This window comes from Myxine glutinosa, chromosome 2, assembly GCF_964187855.1.
Source record: "Myxine glutinosa chromosome 2, kmMyxGlut1.1, whole genome shotgun sequence".
Taxonomy (NCBI): Eukaryota; Metazoa; Chordata; class Myxini; order Myxiniformes; family Myxinidae; genus Myxine; species Myxine glutinosa.
Window position 1 is genome coordinate 67,563,426 of NC_136262.1, and position 25,740 is coordinate 67,589,165.

Below are 25,740 nucleotides of genomic sequence, written 5' to 3' on the forward strand. Positions count from 1 at the left end.
CCCATTTGAGACCTACATTCTGGGATGGCCTCACAAGATGTACCTGCACAGCAATGCAAGGATAATACAACATTATTGAAAAGTGACACTCGGTGAAACTAGCCAGTTGGATATTTTGAAGAAAATCCCACAAGGTAGTCATTCTCGCCATCTCATTGTTTATCGTGGGCCTGTGTTCCGCCTGACCACACCCCCAGAAGACTATTTATGTTGAGCTTACAGGGGGCACTGCATCAGCGGCACAGCCGTGCCCCCAGAAAACGTTGCTACCTGCAGGCATGTGCTGCATTTGAAAGAAGAAGAAGTCACAAATAACAGTTTGGTAATAGTAGCTGAGTCCATGCTATAAGTGTCTCTGAATGATGTGTGGTTTTGGCAAATTCCATCAACCAAAGTGTGACAAATGGATTACTCTCGATAAACATTCAAACTAACATTTTGTGGACTTTGTTATGAACCGTCTTCTTTTTCCAGGTACACATCCTCAGATACGATTCAGTGGTCTAAGAAGTGATAGACAATGGTCCAGGAATAGATTGCATCATATTAAACCAACAACAATCCAGAAATTTAAAATAAACCGTACAGTCATCAAAATGCCTGACCAAAGTCATTGGTGTGGAAGTGAATCCATTATTACATGATATCTGCTGAGAATCACATTACACCTCATGATAAATTAATCTAAGGGATTAGTATTACCTGCTCGACTCCACGATACAATTGGCTTCGGACTTCCTGTGGCTATGCACTCCAACACGGCCGTTTCTCCAGCATTTACTGTCCCATTACATGGTGGGAACACAATTCTTGGCCGCTGTTGTCCAACATAAGTTACCCCTGAAACATCGGAAGGAAAAGTCAATTTAGCATTACAGAGAGCCTGATCTTCATCACAAATAAAAATTATTTTTACAGCTTCACTTCTCATCAGTGGTGTATGTACCATATGTTGCGTTTACTCAAATCAGTCTGATTATGCAGCAATTGTTCAGATAAAATGTACAATTGTATAATCCAGATATAACTACAAGAGTAGTGAAAGTCAGAGGTTGATCAGTGAGCAAATAAAGAGTCAGAGGTTCATCAGTGAGCAAAGAAAGAGTCAGAGGTTCATCAGTGAACAAAGAAAGAGTCAGAGGTTCATCAGTGAACAAAAAAGAATCAGAGGTTCATCAGTGAGCAAAAAAGAACCAGAGGTTCATCAGTGAGCAAAAAAGAACCAGAGGTTCATCAGTGAGCAAAAAAGAACCAAAGGTTCATCAGTGAGCAAAAAATAACCAAAGGTTCATCAGTGAGCATTGAAAAGCCAGAGGTTCATCAGTGAGCAAAGAAAGAGTCAGAGGTTCATCAGTGAGGAAAGAAAGAGTCAGAGGTTCATCAGTGAGCAAAAAAGAACCAGAGGTTCATCAGTGAGCAAAGAAAGAGCCAGAGGTTCATCAGTGAACAAAGAAAGAGCCAGAGGTTCATCAGTGAGAAAAAATAACCAGAGGTTCATGAGTGAGCAAAAAAGAGCCAGAGGTTCATCAGTGAGCAAAAAAGAACCAGAGGTTCATCAGTGAGCAAAAAAGAACCAGAGGTTCATCAGTGAGCAAAAAAGAACCAAAGGTTCATCAGTGAGCATTAAAAAGCCAGAGGTTCATCAGTGAGCAAAGAAAGAGTCAGAGGTTCATCAGTGAGAAAAAAAGAGCCAGAGGTTCATCAGTGAGCAAAGAAAGAGCCAGAGGTTCATCAGTGAGCAAAAAAGAGCCAGAGGTTCATCATTGAGAAAAAAAGAGCCAGAGGTTCATCAAGGAGCAAAAAAAGAGCCAGAGGTTCATCAGTGAGCAAAAAAGAACCCGAGGTTCATCAGTGAGTAAAAAAACAGCCGGAGGTTCATCAGTGAGCAAAAAAGAGCCATAGGTTCATCAGTAAGCAAAAAAGAGCCAGAGGTTCATCAGTGAGCAAAGAAAGAGTCAGAGGTTCATCAGTAAGCAAAAAAGAGCCAGAGGTTCATCAGTGAGCAAAAAAGAGCCAGAGGTTCATCAGTGAACAAAAGACATTTTTGTAACTTTTTTTTTTTTTTAATATTAAAAGTGCCTAATCGCTTTATAATGGCTAAGCCTTTGTAGCTATGTGAAAGGTAATATTAAACCATCCCTGGCCCCATTCCTTTGTGGGTGCATGGAAGTGTTTTAGCCCCCCCCCCCCCCCCTAAAATTAGAAAAATAAATAAATTTTGATTTCTTCAAAATGCCAACAGGATTAAAACAGCAGTGGGCAACGCCAGGTACCCCTGCTCGTACAAAATAATTATCAAGTGTTTTTTCTTAAGAAAGAAAGTGTTTGAGAAACTGTCCTGAACTTGGCTCACCACGCTGTACAACCAGCTTAGCTTCACTGCTCCATCGTGGTGGTCCTGGTGGTGCAGGCAGGCAGCGAAAGGTACCAGCATCAGCATTTCTTGCCCTGCCAATCTGAAGGACTCCATTTGGTAGCATTGTAAATCTGCGCGGAGATGTTTAAAGATGTTTTACTGTATTTGTTTTAACACTTGTATATACTAGAGAGTTCATGGAATACTTTACCCAACACAGTATTGAGAAAAAGGAGATGGGAATGGTTCCCCTGTCCCTTCCCCCTTTTTAAGCCAAGGTGTGGAGCTTCTGGTAGCCTGTTTGGCATCCCCCAATATATTGAAATCTCATGTATGATTAAAGAATGAAAATAGGTTTATATAAAATGAAAATAGGTCCAACAACCAGGAACCGTGGGAACTTTACCATGTGTATATTTTCTGTGCTCAGTGGTTGCATCGTTGTGCATCACAATGCTCATGACGAGATGCCATACAATTTTGCCAAATTTAGAGCCAATGTAATGCGAAGCTGCAGGTTTTTGGAAGTGGCAACGAGCCAATTATGAAGTTCAACAAGTGAAATTATATTGAAATAAATTAGATAGTTCCTCAATCCTAGACTGACAGACACAGAGACAGAGCAAACGAATTGCTTTCCCTCACTTTGCGCTATGCGCATGGGGTACATATTAAAAGCACTTCCGGAAATATTTTGATGAAAGGTTACACACTTGTCTGAGTTCCGGGGAATGGTTGATTGGTTGAACTCCCATGCGAGCACAGCTGACGGTTTTCCTCCAATGTGACACTCGAATCTCGCCATGCCTCCTTCTCTCACCACCTCAATGGATGGCTGAATGTCCACATAACAGAGCACTGAGGGATAGCAGGGATCAGAACATAATTTTAGGTCATCACAAACTTCTCCTGGCCGATCCCACAATACACCTGTATTCTACTAAATCTTTCAACATTCATTTCATTTTTCAACAGATTTATTCATTTCTAAACAACTTGTCTTGTATTTTTCAATAATATTGTTGCGGTTCTGAGAAATGTACATATTATACACAAAGAATTAAGTTAAGCACCCCTACACAACGAATTAAGGTAAGCACCCCCTAATATATATTCTTTGTGTATATGTATACATTGGCATATATTCTAAGGTATGTGAGATCAAATAATGATTGGTATGACATTAGCAATTATCCATTGATGAAATTGAGTGATCAAAGTGAAAAAAAGTGATTGGTTGAGTCAGTGATCCGATCACGTGGGTCCTACACACGTTATTGACGCAAAGATCGCTATAGGTCTTCTCAGAACAATGACTGTACGTTAGAAAACATAAACGTCATCCACACTGTCCGTGATGGACCTATAGCTCCATACTTAAATTGAGGTGAAAATATGCCTAAAATTCCCAAAAAATTTCACCTTAAATTATTCAGAATAAAATATTGAAAACGGCATGATTGTTATGTTTTTATGTGACCATAATATCACTTCTCCAGAAAATATAGCAATAACATGGGTATATTACACTGTTTTGACGACAACAAACTTGTAATGTGCGAGGTTGTAAAAAAACGGGGGGGGGTGCTTAACTTAATTCTTTGTGTATATATGATTAATAAAGGTTAAAGGTTTGCCCCCATAGTTAGTCCACATGCAACACGTAGGCCACCATAGAATGTTAGTTATGTCATAGTATATGTGAGATAAGGCCATTTCCAATAGTGATACCTGCATTGTGTAAAAGAAATAAATAAGAGTAGGCCCCGTTCATTTTGTGGCCCACCCTCCAAATCGACCTCATTGCGCACCATCCAGTCTGCGCCCCATTCCCCATTGCGCAACATCCAGTCTGCGCCCTATTGCCCCTCGCGTTAGGAGGCTCAAACCAGCCGAATGCCACGAGGTAGGCCTGGAAAAGGGGGAGGAGCACGAGGTCTGGGGGTGTGGCCACATCAAACAGACGTCAAGGGCGGAGCCGGTAAGACTCAAGAAACCAACCAGAGCTCTGGTGACATGGCCTGATAGGGCGTGGTAAAGGCGTGGTGATATAAGCGCGCGCACAAAGCCCTTCGAGAGGGCTGACGCAACTGCAATCGTTTTTTGAAGGACTTACCAAGAGGACTTGAGAGTATATGCGCTTTACCAAGAGGACTGTCACATTTGGCATTGGTGGAAGGACTCGCTGGGGGGACTTTGATTGTGCAAGGACTCGTTGAGGATTTGGCTTTGGGCTTGCTGGGAGCGCATATAAAGTGCCGGTATTTCTATTATGCATGCGGCCGAGACCGCCAGTATAACTGCTCAGCCGGTTCGTTTATTATGTACACGGCTAAGCCGTGAAATAACCACCCAGCCTAGCTCACCTTTCCCCGATAAAATTGTCTGATCTGCGCCAACGACACACGGAGAGCGCCTGCCGTCCATCCTACCATCTTCTTCGCGGTGCGAGTCGGGGACCCGGAGAACGAGCTGTGGACATCATCCCTGGACCTTCAACCCCAACCTTCTACATCCCCGTGTGAGTGTGTGTATGTGTGCGGGCCCGTTTGTCCAGGGGATAAGTTAAGACTGTTTTTAAGGCTTCACTGTGTGTACTTCTCCTTCCTGTGTAAATAATTAATAAACCAATCTGTTCTTCCTTTCTTCTTAATTCGACCGTATCAGTCTTTTCTTCCATTGGGTAAGCGTGGCACGATTACAACCGCTCAGATCGGGTTTAGTACCTGTTAACGGCCCGAATCGTGGCTCGCTGTCGCTCGGCGTTTCCACTAAAACCGTGGTTCGGGCGGGGTTATTTCCTTGCTTCCTGGGAGGCACTGGTAATTAGGTAATAGGAATAATTCGGCCTACCACCCTATTCAGCGCTGACCGGAAGGAACGTCCTAGCCCCGGATCGCGTCGGCTAGATAAAAGACAAGGGGATTAATCCCCCCTTGGTAAGGGGAAGGCCGACGTTTGAGATCCACAACAATATTCTATCCTTGATGCTTCATCAGCATCACATCACCCCAAGTTGTTATTCTATTTCTATGTCAAGGCATCAATTTACTTACTCGGTCGGTCATTACGCAATGACTTACTCACATCGGTCATTGTTCTGATAATTTTTTACGATTCAGCTTGTCTTTTAATAAATGTACAGTTGGTTTGGAATGCGTATTCCTTGAAGAGCAGCTTCTTTGAAATAGATTTGATGACATCCTCAACTTCATAGTGCTACATCCATGTCAATTTCCAACAATTGTTTTTGTATTTACATGTCAGTATGTTACCTATTATCAGGATGGCCTAGAGGTACTCACACACACCTTTAAGAAGTCTTGCCTCGGGTTTGAATCCCGACCCAGCTATAAACTGTCATCCCAGTGCTTCACAATCAGGGGGATTCATCATCGTGTATGTTGTCCCTCGGATGGACGTTAAAACAGTGTCTCGTCTTCCACCATTAGTTGATATACGTTAAAGATCCCATGGTGTCCTTCGGGAAGAGTCGGTGAGTCATCGCTGGCACCATGAACAAATTCCAAATTTCTACCCTAAGTACTTAGTCGAACGCTAAGCATGGCCAGATGGTTTGTGAAAGATTTTGGACAAAAACTTACCTCGGCCTACCCCACAATAAATGTGGGAATAATTGTAGCCATTAAAGAAAGAAGAAGAAGAAGAATACATGTCACCTATTAAAAGGAAATTGCTTAATTACATTGTATAACTAGTTGCAACTTTAACGCAGTAAGAATTTTGAATAGTAGAACAAGCGTGGATTGGCGCGCTTTGTACGTCACAAATGTGTTTCCCAGGTTAGCTTTATATAAAGAACATGGCTAAATGTACATCTATTAATTACATATTAGTGAAACCTGAATATGTCTATTAATTACATACTAATGAAATCTGAATACAGTACGTCTATTAATTACATACCAATGAAACCTGAATACGTCTATTAATTACATACCATTGAAACCTGAATATGTCTTAATTACATACGAATGAAATCTGAATACAGTACGTCTATTAATTACATACCAATGAAACCTGAATACGTCTATTAATTAAATACCAATGAAACCTGAATATGTCTATTAATTACATACTAATGAAATCTGAATACGTCTATTAATTACATACCAATGAAACCTGAATACGTCTATTAATTACATACCAATGAAACCTGAATACGTCTATTAATTACATACCAATGAAACCTGAATACGTCTATTAATTACATACCAATGAAACCTGAATACATCTATGAATTATATATTTGACGAAGCAGACGTTTTGGTCACAAATATACATACATAACCATATATGTTTGCTCCATTATAATAATATGATATAATTGTCTACAATTGTATAATCACAGCCACTGTGAGATTTATTCTGCACAGCAGTCAAATTCACATCATTGTCAATGTCTTTATCCTCCCCATGGGTTTCTTTGATTGACAGCTTATCCTGTTGACTGATTTACAAGAAAGGCAGACAGATGTTTGTCCTGCACGAACCTTTGCCTCCCAGTGGAGTTAGTGGCTGACACAATGCGAGCCTCCATTCCTCCGCATCGGCTCCCGGAATGGATCAAATGATGGGAGAATAACCACGACTGGGCTGCCACCGATACCAAGCTAAGCTTGTTGAGTGCATGGTATATTTGCCCAAGGCTTCGTTTGTGTTCAAAGTATAAACTTGCTGTTTTCCCAACGTTCTCTCAATAAATCTTTTCCATTCTGTTTTTGCTAAGAGGTACAGCTGGATGCGACTTTTAAACAGAGTTGATCTAAGCCACAGGGTTTAATGAAACTTGGAGCCCTGTCATGTGTGTGCTATGAAGGTTAACTCATTTGACATGCTTGTCTAGATTGATGAGATAATCCTAAATGCTGCCATTTCCATCCACTTCCCAGCATTTCTTTGACCCCAGTCAATCAGATAAAGAGAAGCACTACATGGGGTGCAACTTGCATCAATCCATATAAAGCCACAGCAAATTTGTGTTGATGCTTTGCTAAGTGAAACTTCTTTTTTTTTTTTTGCTAGATTCATACAGCAAGGTGCATTGTGGGTATCTGAACTAACAAGTGATTTTGTCAAATGAATGAAAGGACAACTAAAAGTGATTTTTTTCTGCAGTGAATTTTGTTATACAGTAGTTTTGTATATTGGAATTATTGAATTCAAGGTTCTCATTTTATGCCAATGACTTTTCTTCCATTGATTAGGAGTGCAAATAATGATTGTATAATGAAATGCATATGGCGAGACATGGCATCATCCATGCTTCGATTATGTTATTCAAAGAGGGATGGGGAGGGGACGGGGAGTATATTTCACTTTAAAATTTCCTATATTCTAAAAAGATCTCCTAAAAAGGAAAATGCCACCATATTCTAGGTTTACTGTGTAACTCAAATTATCATTTTGGCCACTTATGTTACCACCGACAAATGTTTCAGGCCATTTTGATGTTGATATCGATTTAAGTAGTGCGAGATCGTTCCGTTTCCCCCTCCAGAATAAGCAATACTGTCTGGCTGACTATACAGCAGGCAATTCCAAATGAAAAATGTTTTGTATACTGAACAAAATAACACATATACCGGTATATGCATATACATATTTATATATATATATAACATATATATATATATATATATAATTAAATATATATAAATAAATATGATATATGTACACACACACACTGCTGTGCAAAGGTTTTTGACACATTCAGGAGATACAATATATCCATGTTATGTGCATCAACAATTTACTCAAAGCATCCACTCGTGTTTTCTACAATTATAACAATGTCGATTTTTATAAATATAGATTAGTTTGGGTGAGGAAAAACCAAGGTTGTTGTTTAGCAATGTTTAATTCACATTAATCTGAATCTTCAAAAACTTGTGATCACAACAACTCAAAGTAAACTTTCTATGAGCAGCTAATATGAAGTGTTGTTGTCGCTAATTCATCACATTTACCATTCAAATCAAATATATGTCTCATTGTCAGGTATTAACCATCATTAACATCAGGTGTTCCTCTATATGCACATACATAAAGCTAAAAGCCTACTTTTCATACTGCAGAATACAGCTCGTCTCACACCTAGAATGGCTTCATGTGGCTGAAACCAAGGCATTCAGAATCATTGGAATCTCCCACGATGAAGCTGATTGTGAGGGCCTTTCACTCACTCACCGCAGGCAGGTAGGTGGTCTTTCTGTCTTCTACCGACTCCTCTCCGGCCTTGCACCCCCAGCTCTCTCTGGGCTCTGTCCCCCAAATATTCCTACAGGTCGCACAAGATCTGCCAGCAACCCTCTGATGGTTAAACTGCCAAAATCAAGACTCTCTGCTCACCTTCACGCTTTCATTCCTCTTTTCTCCCACCTCTGGAACAAACTCCCTCACTCTCTTCAATCCCACTCCTCCCTCCAGGTCTTTAAAACAGCTGTTCACCACCATCTCTTATCTTCCCCCATCCAAAATTTTGATCTTTCTACCCCCGTTAAAACACTCCAATTCCGCCTCTTGAAATCTCCTACCTTTTTCCTGAAATACCTAGAAGTGTTCATTTGCTTTATACCGTGTACCCCTCCCCCTCCCCAGCCCTCCTCCTTCCACAGATCTACTGACGTCCCTGTTCTCTTCTGTTGTTGTGCTTGTGTACTTCCCTCTCTCCCCCTCTTGTCTCCCACTCCCTTCATTGCATGTGTTATGTGTCTGTGCATGTTTTCATGTTCAATGTGTTAGCTCTTACATGAGCCTCGACTCTGTATACAAAAAAAAAAAAATCTCGATCAGGATTTAGTATTAGCATAAAACAAAATGGCGTAAATTTCAGTCGAAGATCACTGTATAATTGTATTTCTGTATAAAGGAAAAACAAAAACATATCTCCCATCACTCGATTTTCAAATAAAGACAAAACATTCAACAAATACAGAGAAAAATCAACTGTAATTGACAAACCCAGGAATGGAACGCCCAAAATTCTGTCCAACAATGAGCAATACTTTAAGATAATATCCTTAAGGAATAGAAAGAAGACGTGTTGAATTGACAACAGAACTGGCCGAAGCCTCAGGTGTCCTTATCCATCTATCAACAATACGAAGGCCACTTTTCAAATCAGGACTTAAACGATGTGTTGCAGTAACAAAACCTCTGATTTAGAAAGGGGAACAAGACAAAAATATATATAAGAATACAGAAATTGAATTATGGAACAATGGTCAATGGTGCTTTTTGGACAGATGAGTCAAAGATTCAGCTATTTAGTTCTAATTTCAGTTTGGCGGTGCATATCCTCAAGTGGTATTTGAAAATTGCTGAAATCGATGGGGTATTTTTTTTACTGGAGCTGGGTACAAAAGTTTTAATCCACCATGATATCCTCAGTGGTGTAAGACTTATTGGTCCAAACTTCATCCTACAGCAAGATAATGATCCAAAACAATCAGGTGGAATAATTAAAACTTGAATATGTGAACTCAACATTTTGTTACAATGATAAGAATGTTACAATGATTGCAAGAATACAACGTTACATTTTGTTTTTCAGCAGAGTGGACAGTGTTAGGACCAGGGCCATAGCTTGAGGGTAAAGAATATGACAATAGGACTGTTTTAAAGCAGGGGTCTTTCACTCGGAGAGTCGCTAATGCATGAAATGGTCTCCCAGGAAAGGTAGAGGCAATAGAGGGGTGGATAAGTTGAAATGAGAATCAGATAGGTAACTGGAGATAGAGTCAACCAGGGTATGGAGATAATAGCAGGACTTGTCGGTAGCTTGTGTGTGGATGGGTGATGGATACTGGAGTTGGTGTAGCGCAGGCATGATGGCCCAAGTGGCCTCCTTCACCAGAGTTCCTTGTGTGTTTAGAAAGGAAAGGGGAAGCTGGAGTCCTTTGACACATGGAATCGTACCCTCAAAGCCCAGCTCTCAATATCATTGAAGTTCTATGTGAATATTTGGACAAAGAAAAAGTAAACTAGAACAATGTGACTGTGTCACCAATATGCCTCCGCATAGTCCCACAATGGGTAGATGCCATCACTCTGCATATGTATTGGTAGGGGATCACGTTTGTGAAGTTTTGTGTTGATCGGACAAGGTTCGTTTTTCTATCCAATATGGCTGCTAAACCACGTGACCTATGACATCATCATTTTCAAACTATATGCAACAGTGCTGTTAGATGATATTTGTAAAATTTTGCATCGATAGGGTGAGCGGTTTCAGAGATATAATTATTTAATATTTCCCTTCGATCCAATATGGCTGCCAAACCATGTGACCTATGATGTCATAAATTTAATATTTCAATACAAATGGGTCATAGATCATGTGCATGCAATTTCAGATTTTTAGGATAAGGAATTCGATTAAAACATTTTTGGCTGGTATACCACTTCACCTATGATGTCAACATTGGCATGCTTTTGTTCCCCATTAGGAGTACTTGACAAAGTGCCAAGTTTAAATTTTTTCCATTCAGTGGTTTCCGAGAAATATATTTTTATTATTTCCTTTCAATCCAAGATGGCTGCCATACCATGTGACCATAACGTCACAATTATCATAAAAACATTCTGCTGGGGTGTCACTCCTACCCTGAAAGTTTTGTCTGAATCGGACATATGGTTGCTGAGAAAAACTATGTTTAGCCCGTACGGACGTACGGACGGACAAACTGAAAACATAATGCCTCCGGCGACTTTGTCGGCGGAGGCATAAACATAATCGCAGCAACTTAGATGATCTTATTGGAAGATATTAGAAGAAGCATTGAACACCATTATTATATACAGGCGTTTATAACAAAAATATTTGAAAGTGTCCCAAGAAGAATTTCAATGCTTTTAAAGGAACAGGGTGTACATACTCATTATTAGTTTATATCAAAGTATTTATGTATAATTTTGGTTATTATATATATATTTTAATTTGCATTTATGTTTATTTAAATTATACAATGGACTACAAAATGTAAATGTTTCATGATATTTGTTATATTATACACAAAGAATTAAGTTAAGCACCCCCCCCGTTTTTTTACAACCTCGCACATTACAAGTTTGATGTCGTCAAAACAGTGTAATATACCCATGATATTGCTATATTTTCTGGAGAAGTGATATTATGGTCACATAAAAACATAACAATCATGCCGTTTTCAATATTTTATTCTGAATAATTTAAGGTGAAATTTTTTGGGAATTTTAGGCATATTTTCACCTCAATTTAAGTATGGAGCTATAGGTCCATCACGGACAGTGTGGATGACGTGTATGTTTTCTAACGTACAGTCATTGTTCTGAGAAGACCTCTAGCGATCTTTGCGTCAATAACGTGTGTAGGACCCACGTGATCGGATCACTGACTCAACCCTACGTCTCATAGACCCTGTAAGCCGTCGTATGCGTTGCTGTGGCAGGTTGTTCCATTCCCGATGTAATGCACGTTCCAATTCATCCAGATTGGCTATTGGAGGGACCATCTTCGCAATTTGTCGTCCCAACATGTCCCAAACGTGCTCGAGGGGGTTCAGGTCAGGACTGTACGCAGGCCAGGGGATGGTTGTCACAGCACCTTGCTCCAGCAAGGCTCGGACGCGTCTCGCACGGTGAGGCCTGGCGTTGTCATCCATGAAGATGGGATTGACGCAAAGATCGCTAGAGGTCTTCACAGAACAATGACTGTACGTTAGAAAACATAAACGTCATCCACACTGTCCGTGATGGACCTTTAGCTCCATACTTAAATTGAGGTGAAAATATGCCTAAAATTCCCAAAAAATTTCACCTTAAATTATTCAGAATAAAATATTGAAAACGGCATGATTGTTATGTTTTTATGTGACCATAATATCACTTCTCCAGAAAATATAGCAATAACATGGGTATATTACACTGTTTTGACGACAACAAACTTGTAATGTGCGAGGTTGTAAAAAAACGGGGGGGGTGCTTAACTTAATTCTTTGTGTATATATCACCTTTATCTATCAATATTGTTGAAATGAAGATCAAATAGCTGTATGTTGAAATATGTTGGAAAAGTCAAAACTTTACATGGGGTGTACTTACTTTTTCACGTGACTGTATATACATATATTTCATATGCAGCCTGTGGCTGATGGTTACATCATTTCTGGGAGAGTGGCTGTGCTTCTGATGCAGTGCACCCCTGTATTCAGTAAGCTGCTACTCATTTTGCCGACCTCGGAAGGATGACTGGCTGAGTCAACCACCCTGGTGTTATTTAATGGCACGTTAGAGGCTCCAACTCAAGATCATATTTAAAATCAGGATACAAAGCCCTGTTAACCGTCAAACAGGCATTATCGGCTGTAGGGCATTCCTTCACCTATCCTTTTTAAGAAAATGGTGTCATCCACCTTGCTTGTCAATGTATTAAGAAATGAAATAAAATCAGCAATATAAAGAGTAAATGTAGAACTTTCAAACATTAAAGTGATTAAGTACAGCGACAACTTCAATGCCCAAAAGTGGCTTCACAATAAATATCCCGTGCTTCATATTAACCCCAAAATGCGCTCAAATAACGATGGTCAGAAGCCATTGAAAGAAGCGAAATGCTTTACTGGCTGGAAGGAACACCATAGAAATGGGTGCGGAATAAGGAGAGAATGGAAGTTTTTGAAGCAGTACTTTCCAAACAACAAAACTTAGTCTTATTTCATTATACTTCATTGACTTAGTCAAAACTTAGACATAAAACTAAGACATCACATCTTATTTTGCAGAATTTTAAGAATTTACCCGCAATGAGCATTCCCACAAGGTGACTGCCCATGACATATCATCTTGCTTCCTCTGCTAATCAATTCCTTTTCAATTTTAACAAAGTCTCCTCCGCCCATACTTTCTCACCTTATCCTTTCACCTCCGCCCACCTTCACTCCAAAAAATGTTAATTGGATCTGCGAGCAGCACCCACTTCTCCACTCTCTGGCCTTTTAGCCTTTTGGCATCCCATCTGCTGGGAAGTACAATGCATTGTGCACAGTTTCCCCAGTGCGAAAGGCCTATAGGCTTAACTGTCTCCACGCTGCTGTACTGTGCACTGCCTGTGTCAAGATAACCACCCCATGGAGTTTATTTTTCTCACTCCTGATGTAAATGAAGCAGACTCTGAATGGCTGAAGGGATTTTCATTAGGGGTTTGAGACCATTCCCCAAATGTGATATTGCCAAAAAAATGATTGTAGTCTGTCAGTTAGGCAAAGATTGTTACATCTATGTTACAAACACTACAACATTATTTGCTGTGAAATATCTGCTGTTCACTCCATTCAGTTGCTGTACCCCAACATCCAAGCTTTCACGCAAAGCCACATTGACACCAAGACTGTCTCTGCTACTTAAATTGCCACTATATTCCATGCCATTATTTGATAAAAGTATCAAAATTAAACTTCTTGCAGGCATTATACAATGAAATTATGAATGAAACAGTATATTATCAAGCGAAGGTAAGGCACATATGAACTGAATGATCACTATACCTAAATATAACTGGATTATCAGTTAAATACATATATGTATATTGTATAAGGAATTTTTACCCTTCGCTTCATTGACAGATTTATTCCAAAGGCAGGATGTTGTACTTCACAAACATTCTGCTCTATTCACTCTATAATTTGCCCGAGGTCATCTTCCATCTGCTTGAGAGTCAGCTAACATCACCCTCGCCATCCAACTTCTTCTTCTTATTCTTCTTAATGGCCACAATTATTCCCATGTTCTTACGCGTCTGGTCGGTGGCAGAGGGAGGAGGGGGGGGGGGGGGTGAGGGGTAGGGGTGGGGGGGGGGGGTGGTTAGGGTTTTTTTTTTTTTTTTTTTTGTATACAGAATCAAGGCTCATGAAAGAGCTAACATTTATCACAAAAAAAAAATCAAACAGACAAACAAAATATATTAAAAGAGGTAGACAAGACTTGTCTTTGGTAGACAAGATGGGGAGAGAAGGGGAAGCACACAAACACAACATTTGAGAGCAGGGACATCGGGAGATGTGTGGGAGGGAGAGGGCTTGGGGGGAGGAGGCGGGGGAAGGGAGTGGGGGTGGGAGAAGTATACAACACAAGGACACCAAGGACTTCCAGGAAAGAAGTTGGTATTTCAAAAAAGTGGATTTGGGGTGAAATTAGCAGGGGTAGAAAAGATTAACGTTTTGGATGGGGGAGTACAATAGATGGTGGTGAACAGCTGTTTTAAAGACCTGGAGGGAGGAGTGGGATTGAAGAGAGTGAGGGAGTTTGTTCCGGAGACAGGAGAAAAGAGGAATGAAGGAGTGAAGGTGAGCAGAGAGTCTTGATTTTGGCAGTTTAACCATAAGAGGGTTGCAGGCAGATCATGTGCGACCTGTAGGAATATTTGGGGGACAGAGCCCAGAGAGAGTTCGGGGAGCAAGGCCGGAGAGGAGTCGGTAGAAGACGGAAAGAATACCAACCTGCCTGCGGTGAGTAAGTGAAAGGCCCTCGGAGATAGCTTCATCATGGGAGAATCCATTGATTCTGAATGCTTTGGTTTCAACAGCGTGAACACGAGCTAGGTGTGAGGCAGGAGCACCAGCCCAGAGGGGAGAGCAGTACTCCATTGAGCTGCGGATGAAAGCCTTGTATGTGGTGAGGAGCTCAGGTGTGCCAAGGAAGGACTTCGTACGATGGAGAATGCCCAGTCGGCGACTGGCTTTGGAGGCCAGCTTGGAAATGTGGTTTTCCCAGGAAAGATCATGGCAGATAGTGAGACCCAAAAGCTTGAGTGACAGAACTTCTTAGAGAGGATTATTCAGAAAGTGGATGGGAGGGTTGTCCAGTCGGTCTTTTCAGAGAGACATCGTAAGAGTGTTAGATTTGTCAGGATTGAAAGACATGTTCCACTTGTTTGCCCAGTCTGTGATTTTGTCCAGGTCTGCAGAGAGTGAGGAGGCTACAGACTGCCGATCTGAGGGATGAGGAATGGAGCGGCAGAGAGTGGAGTCATCAGCAAAGAGATAGAGAGGATGTTCAAGAGAGTCAGAGAGATCATTGATGAAGACCAGAAAAAGCACAGGGCCCAGAACACTGCCTTGGGGAACACCAGCCTGAACAGGAAGAGGAGATGAGAGAAACCCATTCAGGGCCACACGTTGACTGCGACTAGAGAGGAAGTCCGGCAGCCATGCGTGGAGATTTCCATGGATACCAAAGGAGGAGAGTTTGGTGAGCAGAGCGGGGTGCCAGATCATATCGAAGGCATGTGATATGTCAAGGGAGACAGCTCTAATTTCCTGTTTGGCATTGAGGACCTCCATCCATTGTTGAGACAGCAGAAGCAGCATGTCCAGAGTAGAGTGACCTGGTCTGAAACCAAATTGATGATCAGAGATCAAGCCATTGGAGAAGAGGAAAGATTTCATATCCGAAGCAATGATGGATTCCATGACTTTGCTGATAATTGGGAGAAGGCTGATTGGTCTGTAGTTGCAAGGATCTGTTTTTGCACCTTTTTTGTGTAAAGCGGTGATGTTGGCTGATTTCCAAGCAGATGGCAGATGACCTTGAGCAAAAGAGAGGGTGGAGAGAACAGAGAGAGGGAGTGAAAGAGCGGAAGAACAGGATGTTAGGACCCGTGGGCTGATGCCGTCAGGTCCAGTTGCAGAATCAGAGTCGAGGGTTGACAGAAACTTTTCTACCTTGTCAGGAGGAAAGGACACAGAGTCCAGGAGTAGCTGGGTACGACTGGGTACAGTAGGTACAGAGAGGGATGGGTTTGGGACACAAGATTTAGAGGCAAACACAGAGTTGAGGCATTCAGCTTTTTCACGTGCAGAGTCAGCTGTGTAGCCGTTTGAGGTAAGGGAGGGGATGGAGGGGGAACAAACACCAGAAACAGATTTGACCAGACGCCACGAGGATTTGGAAGAGGGAGACAGATAAGAGAGTTCGGTCTTGAGAACGGACAGATATTGTTTCCTGGCTCTCCTGAGGGTGGACACACACTTGTTTCGGGCTTTGTGAAAGGAAATGAGATTTCCTTCCATTGGAGTTGCTTTCCAGGAGACGAAGGCAAGTTGTTTCTGGGCAACAGCCTCACCGTGTACCATGGACGGGAGGAAGGGTATGACAACTGAAGACGAGACGGGATAAATCTGTGCATGAGAGAGAGCAATTTACTTTCGAAGAAGTCCCAGGATGAGTTGATGTCAGAGGCGGTCGAGATGGGAGACCAGTCCAGATGATTGATGGCTGATTGAAGACCGTACCAGTTGGCCTGAGTGAAATGCCTGACTCGTCGATGCTGAGGAGGCTCTCTGAGAATGGTCAGAGAGATGTCCACTTTAACAAGCACATGATCAGATGAGCCGATTTGAGCAGAAGAAGAGCAGCAGACATTTTCAGGGAGGTTAGTCATAACCAAGTCCAGAAGAGAAGATGCTCCGTTGACTGAGATCCGGGTTGGGAAATTGACAGATTGTGTCAGTCCCAGTGAGTCGCAGAAGTCCTTTGCTGAGGAGCCATGGCTGGTGAGAGAGGTACCCACACCCAGCCAACTGGCATGGTGACAATTGAAATCACCACAGATGAGGAAGAGAGAGTTGGGATGATAAGATAGAAGTTGGTCCATATTAACAGACAGAAAAATGTAGATGGAGTCATCACTGTTTGGTGGACGGTACAACACACATATGAACAAAAGGTGGGAGCGAAGGGGAAGCCGTAGCCAGAGGTATTCCTGGGGGTGAGGTGGAGAGAGGACAGTGCAGGGCGAGTGATGAAGAGAGTTTTTGATAAAGATAGCAACTCCACCTCCAGGACGAGGCTCAGGTCTATCATACCGGAGGAGGGAGTAACTCGGGAGAGATACTAAGGAATCAGAGACATCATGAAGGAGGAAAGTTTCTGTTAAGCAGATCACGTCTGGTTTGTCAGAAGCAACCTGTATGGAGAGATCAGTCAAGTTTGAGCGAAGGCCCCGGATGTTTGAGGTCCATACCGTTAATGAAGAGGAAGGGGGAGCATCGGCTACAGAACAGGGGGGAGGGGTAGGGTAAGATGTGGAAGAGGAGGAAGAGGCAGGGAGAGCTGTTGAGGGTGTGTCAGAGATTTCAGAATAGCTCGGAGAAAGGGCAGGATGGGGCGGACAAAAGGTTTGATGGTGATTGGGTGAGGCACAGTGAGGTGTTATTTGAGGAGGGGGAAGAGCGAGGCAGAAGGTTGGGGGAGATGGAGGTGAGAGTTGGAAGGGGGAAGAAGTGGGGAGGATGCTTTGAGGAGGAGGGGTGAGGGGGGGGAAATGGAGAAGAAATGAGGGTGGGAGATTTGAAGGGGAGGGGCTAGGGGGGAGTTTAGGAGGGAAGGGACAAGGGGGGGATTTGAAAGGGATGGGAGATGGGGGATATTTGGAGGGGAGGGGCGAGGGGGAGTCTAGGATGGGAGGGGTGTGGGGGGGGTTTTGGAGCGAAGGGGCAAGGGAGGAGATTTGAAAGGGATGGGTGATGCCGAGGATTTGGAGAGGAGGGGCAAGGGGGAACATTTGAAAGGGATGGGTGATGGGGAAGATTTGGAGAGGAGGGCAAGGGGGGAGATTTGGAGGGGAGGGGTGATGGGGAAGTTTTGGAGGGGAGGGGTGATGGGGAAGATTATGAGGGGAGGAGTGAGATTGGATTTTAGAAAGTGGACGGTTAATGGGAAACGAACATTTATTGCAAAATGAGTTTCTTGTGACCTTCGAGTCAAAAATACGTTTGAGGACGCTGGAGGGGGGGGGGGGGGGGGGATGGAGTGCAGGTGAGTTTAGGGAATGTAGGAAAGAGGAACTGTAAGAGATGGAATTTTTTTTTGGAATGAATAGATTTGGTGAGCAAGTCAAAAACACCCTTTTAAAGAAGAAGAAGAAAAAGGTGTTATAGTATTCGACAGAATGCAGTACTTCAGGAGAAAGTTTAAACATTTTTAAATTTAACAGTGAAAACTATCTGGGGAAATGGAGGTGAAACACATGATCGAAGAACGAACGAATGAATAAGAACAACGAATAAACGAATAAGAACAACGAATAAGAATAAAGAAGGAAATTTTTTTATTTTTTTTTGAGTTGAGATTTTAAACAAGGACATATGGGGTGAAAAGACTGGGAAAAACAGAGAACACAAGTAATTGGAGCACAATTGACGGACCGCTGAGAGAAAAACAAAGCCTCAAGGTAGGACACGGTAGCCTACAAGGCCTCAAAAGACGTGACACGAATTAACCGACGATTTTCTATACTGGTATGAAAGATTAACACCGATAATCTTCCTAAGGACACACTACTATAGGTACACACACCGAAAGATAAATACAGTTTCGACAAAAACACAATTGTGAACAATTACTTAACTTCGAAAGCGTGAGAGCGTGGACAGCTTAGAAAAAACGTGACTCGGCGACAAAGATCTCGCGAGATCTCGCCGACAAAGATCTCGCGTTTGTCTCAAGTCAGGGAGAGTTTGGCTCAAGTTTTCACGAACCGGCTGGCCATGCCTGCCATTCAACTAAGGTTCGGGCAAGAATTTGTCATTTGGCCAGGCTGCCGGCGATAGCTCGCCTACTCTTTGGGAAGGAAACTGTGTTATCTTTAGGAAGGAAATGTCCACTAAATAATGCCAGCAGATGGGACTCCCATGTTAATAATGGCACACAACCTGCCTGTGAAAGCCCTAGATGGCAGTTTATAGCTGAGCCAGGCTAGACAACTTATGAAAAAAAAATTCAAAATAAAATTCAATTTTGACATTATGGGGTATTATGAGTAGATCACCGACAATTTTTTTAAAACTTAATCCAATTTAAATTCAGGCTGTAACACAACAAAATGTGGGAAAGTCACGGGGTGTGAATACTTTCTGAAGGCACTGTATATCATTTATCAAACTCTTGGTATCTTCCTTTGAGATGCTTTGCCAAGTCTTAATGCAGCCATTTACAGTTGTTTGTTTTTGGGGGTTTCTGACTTTAGTCTCCTCTTCAGCAAGTGAAATGTATGCTCCATTGTATTTAAATCAGGAGATTGACTTGGCCAGTATAAAGTCTTCCACTTTTCCCCCAATAAACTCCTTGGTTGTGTTGGCAGTGTGTTTTGGGTCATGTCTTGCTGCATGGTGAATTGCCACCCAATGAGTTTGGAGGCATTTTCTTGTACATAGGCAGACAAAATATTTCTGTACACTTCAAAATTCATTCTGCTGCTGCCATCATTAGTTACATCGTCAATAAGGATGAGTGAGCCAGTTCCAGAGGCAGCCATGCAAGCCACACACACTAACACACACACACACACACACACACACACACACACACACGGTGGTGGATACTTTGACACCTGGGAGGGCTTCCTGATTTGGCACTACATTTCAAGCCATTACAACTTTCTGCAAGTCATGAAACTACCTCCCACCATGCTTCAAAATGAGGTAGTGTGCTTTGGATCAAATGCAGTTTCTTACTTTCTCCACACTTTCGCTTTTCCATCGCTTTGGTAAAGGTTTATCGTTTGCTCATCTGTCCGTAAAACTTTGTTCCAGTACTCATTGGCTCACCTCTATACTTATTGGCAAATTCTAATCTGGCCTTTCTATTTTTGGTGTTGATAAGATGTTTGCATCTTTCGGTGTAGCCTTTGTAGTTCTGCTGTCAGAGTCTTCTGCGAAAGGTAGATTGTGATACTTTCATCCCTGCACTCTGCAGGTTGTTGGTGATGTCACAAACAGTTGTTTTAGGGTTTTTCTTCACAACTTTAATGATTTTTCTGTTATCAAATGCAGTTGTTTTCCTTAGCTGACATGACCATTGTCTATTGCCAAGTACACTAGTGGTTTCTTTCTTAAGATATTCCAAATTGTTACCTCTGCCACCAAAGGTGGATGGAGGTTATATTTTCACCCCTGTCTGTCTGTCTGTTTTTTTGTTTTTATTTGTCCGTTTGTGAACAAAATATCTCAAAAAGTTGTGGACGGATTCGGACAAATTTTGGCAGAGATGTAGCGTATGTGACAAGGACGAAATGATTAGATTTTGGTGAATATCCGGATTCGGATCTGGCTACGAGAATTTTTCAAGTGATTCTTCACCATTGGGAGATTGGGCCAAAAACGATACATAGCAGGATATCTCAAAAAGTTGTAAACGGATTTGGACGAAACTTGATGGACCGGTTGGGTGTCTGTCTGACAAGGACGATTCGATTTGATTTTGGTGAAGATCTGAATATTTAATTTAATTTTTTTAATCTGAATATTTTATTTAATTTTTTCAGTGATTCTTCACCATTGGGAGATAGGGCCAAAACGATACATAGCAGGATATCTCAAAAAGTTATGGATGGATTTGGACGAAGCTTGTTGGACATGTTGTGTGTGTGACAAGAAAGAATCTATTCAATTTTGGTTAACGATCTGGATCCATATCCAGCTGGTAGAATTTTTAAAGTGATTATTTACCATTGAGTGATATGGCCAACCAGACTGAGTTGTATTTACCAGAATGCTCGCTACTGAGTGCCGTCCTAGTTACCCTGCGATCGCGATGCGAAAAGCGGAGTTAAGCATTCAGTTACGTACGTACGTGTGTGCCGTGTCAGCATTTTAAAAATTCATTTTCTCGGCAACCGTTGATCTGATTGACATGGAATTTTCACCATAGGAGCGCCTCCTCCTGTAGAATATTTATTGATTATTATGACGTCATAGGTCATGTGGTACAGGCGCCATCTTGGAAAAACGTTACACCTCTATATCTCTGAAACCACTCCATGGAAAAAATTGAGACCTGGCTCATTGTCAACTACTCCCCATGGGGAATAAGATATGTTAATGATGATGTTATCAGTGCCGTCGTTATGATGTCATAATTCGACAAGTGCAACACTTATCCGATCATTATCAAAAAAAATTCAGCAACTGTTGGTTTGATGGACACGAAATTTTCACCATAGGAGCGCCAGCGCCTCCTCCTTTAGAATATTTTAATGATAAATCATGATGTAATAGGTCATGTCATACAGGCGCTACCTTGGAAAAACCGAAAAAATGTTGCACCTCTATATTTCCAAAACCGCTGCATGGAATAAATTGAAACATGGCTCATTGTAAAGAACTCCATATGGGGAATAGGTGTTGTTAACGATGCCGTCATTGGTGCCATAATTATGATGTTATAATTAGACAGGGACAACACGTAGTCTGATCAGTTTGAAATGTATTGAGCATGATCTATGCAACAATGATATTAGAGAATATAAAGTTATGATGTCATCGCTCACGTGGTCTGGCTGCCATATTGGATCAAAAAAAAAATGTTCAAAAACAGAAGAGTTGGCTCACACCAAGTTGACTGCGCAGGGTAAGTATTCTAAGAATACCATCTAGTTGTATTTGCTATGCCCAATTTTTATTCTCTGGTTCTAACTGAATTATTCTCTTCTTTCAATTTCCAAATTGCTTGCTTTTGTTTCATTGACAGTTCTCTAGACTGCATATTGGTTTATGCTGACTGACTCCAAAGGCAGACTCCCAACGTAAAAGCAAAGGCAAAAAACCAAGACTATACATTCACAGTTCTTTTATGTGTGAATAATTTATCAATGCGACAATAAACACCTGAGCAACAAGAAACAACTGCCAATTATTTGTTCAAATACTTAGTAGGCGCTTTAGGGCCCGCGCTAGGGCCTGCCTTTTTTTCAAATGAAAAAAGGTAAAAAGTCAAACATTTGAACAGCCTTGGACGTGCACCTTGACCCCATGGCCAATGCAACAACGTCAACAAGGCTGTCCCAATAACAATACACATGCGCCTCAACCCCAAGGCTGAAGCACATGGTCATTCAAGCCCATGCATCATGCCCCCGAGGGGCCACAATGCATGGTCATACAATTGGACCACTCCTCCTGACTGTTGTGGTGGAGAGTGGGCGGGATATGCAGGAAGTACTGGGAGAGTGGAAGGACGCATTTGAGAAACATGAGCTTAAAATGAGCATGTAGAAGAAGGAGGTGATGTGGGTTGGGCAGCAGCGAAAATAAATGAATATCAGGGTAGAGGGGAAGGAGATCAGACAAAGAAAGTAGGTTTGAGTATCTGGGTGGAACACTGACCGGGGATGGTAGGTCTGAGGCAAAGGTGCAGAGGAGGATTCAGGTGGGTGTGAATGTGTGGAGGAGGGTGGGAGGGTGTAATGATAGAAGGAAAGATTTCAAGGAGATTGAAAGGAAAGGTTCTGATGTCTTGTGTAACGCCGGCCTACTTTTATGGTCTAGAGACGGTGGTACTGTTGTTGTTGAGAGACAACAACAGAGGCTGCAGGTTTGTGAGAACAACTGGGACAGGAGGATTGCGGGAGTGAAGTGGGTGGGTAGAAGGAGGGTGGATGAACTGAGGCGATTGGTGTGCAGATGAGCTTGATGGGAGATTGGTGAAATGTTGGCTGAGATTGGCTGGACATTGGTGTGGATAGGGGAAGAGGAGAATGGTAGAGAGCGGAAAGGTTGAGGAAACAAGGTAGGAGGAAAAGAGGAAGACCACAGTTGAGATGGAGGATTGTGTGAAGAGGGATATCAGTAAGGTGGGGGTGGTTAGAGAGTGAAGAGAGTTGAGGATAGATGGGAGTGGAGGAGTATTGTTGTCAATACAGGGCAGGAGCTTCGGTGTCATCACACCTCACCTCTTATAAAGGGAAGATGAGGAGAACAACAAAAACTTTCTGCTTGCCAAAATGGGGGGAAGCTGAACATAAAAAGTGCTATTGTTCTGTTCTATAAAAAGTGCTATTGTTCTGCAATGGGACAACATATTATACATAGAAATACCAAGGAATAAAAGCTGACCTTCTGTACTCTTACCTAATTATTGTACACCGCACCTTTCCTATGCCATCTCCAGGCGCTGCATATCGTCATTGCCGGGCACTGAAGGGGGCTCGGCAACTGACGCATGCTGAAAGGGAGTACTCAGTTTTCACTCTGGTTGTTACTTGCCGGAAAAGATTCCGGCAAGTATGTTGATCTGTTCGTTTGTTACTTGCCGGAAAAGATTCCGGCAAGTATGTTGATCTGTTCGTTTGTTACTTGCCGGAAAAGATTCCGGCAAGTATGTTGATCTGTTCGTTTGTTACTTGCCGGAAAAATTTTCCGGCAAGTATGTTGATCTGTTCGTTTGTTTGTCTGTCTGTCTGTTTGTCTGTCTGTTTGTCTGTCTGTTTGTCTGTTTGCAGCACTGCGTCTACACCGTTGCACGGAGAATCGCCAAACTTTGCACACATAATGGTCTTGCCCTCTAATATACTGTGCCTCAATGATGACGTCATCAGTGACGTGGTTCGGCCGCCATCTTGGATAAACCGAATAAATTTGCACCTCTATATCTCCGAAAGTACTGAACAGAAAAAATTGAGACATGGCTCATTGTAAAGAACTCTAGATGGGGAATAAAATATGTTAATGATGACGTCATTGGTCACGTGGTTCGGCCGCCATCTTGGAAAAACCGGAAAACTTTCTATATGTAGAATCTTTCTATAAGTAGAATAGCCAAACTTTGCACACTTATTTGTCTTGCCCTCTAATATACTGTGCCCAAATGATGACGTCATCGGTCACGTGGTTCGGCCGCCATCTTGGAAAAAATTTGCACCTCCATATCTCCGAAAGTGCTGAATAGAAAAAATTGAGACATGGCTCATTGTAAAGAACTGTCCATGGGGAATAAAATATGTTAATGATGACGTCATCAGTCACGTGGCTCGGTCGCCATCTTGGAAAAACGGCAAAACGTTGCGCCACTATATCTCCAAAAGTGCTGAACAGAAAAAATTGAGACATGGCTCATTGTAAAGAACTCTCCATGGGGAATAAAATATGTTAATGATGATGTCATATGTCACGTGGTCGGCCGCCATCTTGGAAAAACCGAAAAACTTAGCACCTCCATATCTCCGAAAGTGCTGAATATAAAAAATTGAGACGTGGCTCATTGTAAAGAACTCTCCATGGGGGAATAAAATATGTTAATGATGATGTCATCGGTCACGTGGTTCGGTCGCCATCTTGGAAAAACCGAAAAACTCTGCACCTCCACATCTCCAAAAGTCCTGAATAGAAAAAATTGAGGTATGGCTCATTGTAAAGAACTCTCCATGGGGAATAAAATATGTTAATGCTGACGTCATCGGTCACGTGGTTCGGCCGCCATATTTGTCCTAAATGGCCGATAAAAAAGTACATTCCGGCAAGTCCTCGGTCTCTGACCGATTTTTCATTTGTCTGTTTGTCTGTTTGTCTGTTTGTCTGTTTGTCTGTTTGCAGCACTACGTCTACACCGTTGCACGTAGAATCACCAAACTTTGCACACGTATTTGTCTTGCCCTCTAATATACTGTGCCCAAATGATGACGTCATCGGTCACGTGGTTCGGCCGCCATCTTGGAAAAACCGAAAAATTTTGCACCTCGATATCTCAAAGTGCTGAACAGAAAAAATTGAGACATGGCTCATTGTAAAGAACTCTCCATGGGGAATAAAATATGTTAATGATGACGTCATCGGTCACGTGGTTCGGCCGCCATCTTGGAAAAAACGAAAATTTTTGCACCTCCATATCTCCGAAAGTCCTGAACAGAAAAAATTGAGACATGGCTCATTGTAAAGAACTCACCATGGGGAATAAAATATGTTAATGATGACGTCATCGTTCACGTGATTCGGCCGCCATCTTGGAAAATCCGAAAAACTTTGCACCTCCATATCTCCGAAAGTGCTGAATAGAAAAAATTGAGACATGGCTCATTGTAAAGAACTCTCCATGGGGAATAAAATATGTTAATGATGACGTCATATGTCACGTGGTCGGCCGCCATCTTGGAAAAACGGCAAAACTTTGCACCACTATATCTCCAAAAGTGCTGAACAGAAAAAATTGAGACATGGCTCATTGGAAAGAACTCTCCATGGGGAATAAAATATGTTAATGATGACGTCATATGTCACGTGGTTCGGCCGCCATCTTGGAAAAAAATTGCACCTCCATATCACTGAAAGTGCTGAATATAAAAAATTGAGACATGGCTCATTGAAAAGAACTCTCCATGGGGAATAAAATAAGTTACTGATGACGTCATCTATCACGTGTTTCGGCCACCATATTTGTCCTAAATGGCCGATAAAAAAGTACATTCCGGCAAGTCCTCAGTCTCTGACCGATTTTTCATCTGTTTGTTACTTGCCGGAAAAATTTTTCCGGCAAGTATGTTGATCTGTTCGTTTGTTTGTCTGTCTGTTTGTCTGTTTGTCTGTCTGTTTGTCTGTCTGTTTGCAGCACTGCGT

At 42.0% G+C, this 25,740-nt stretch overlaps 1 protein-coding gene across 1 annotated transcript in view; it reads right to left on the reverse strand.

Annotated features, from left to right (window-relative positions):
• Positions 1-25,740, reverse strand: part of LOC137421721 (protogenin-like) — a 133,288-nt gene that overhangs the window by 53,740 nt on the left and 53,808 nt on the right. Inside the window, exons 2-4 of the mRNA XM_068108045.2 lie at positions 3,070-3,214; positions 2,354-2,487; positions 703-840 (exon numbers count right to left, since the gene is read on the reverse strand). Of these exons, the coding sequence (XP_067964146.1) occupies positions 703-840; positions 2,354-2,487; positions 3,070-3,214 (417 nt within the window). The remainder of the gene's footprint in view (positions 1-702; positions 841-2,353; positions 2,488-3,069; positions 3,215-25,740) is intronic.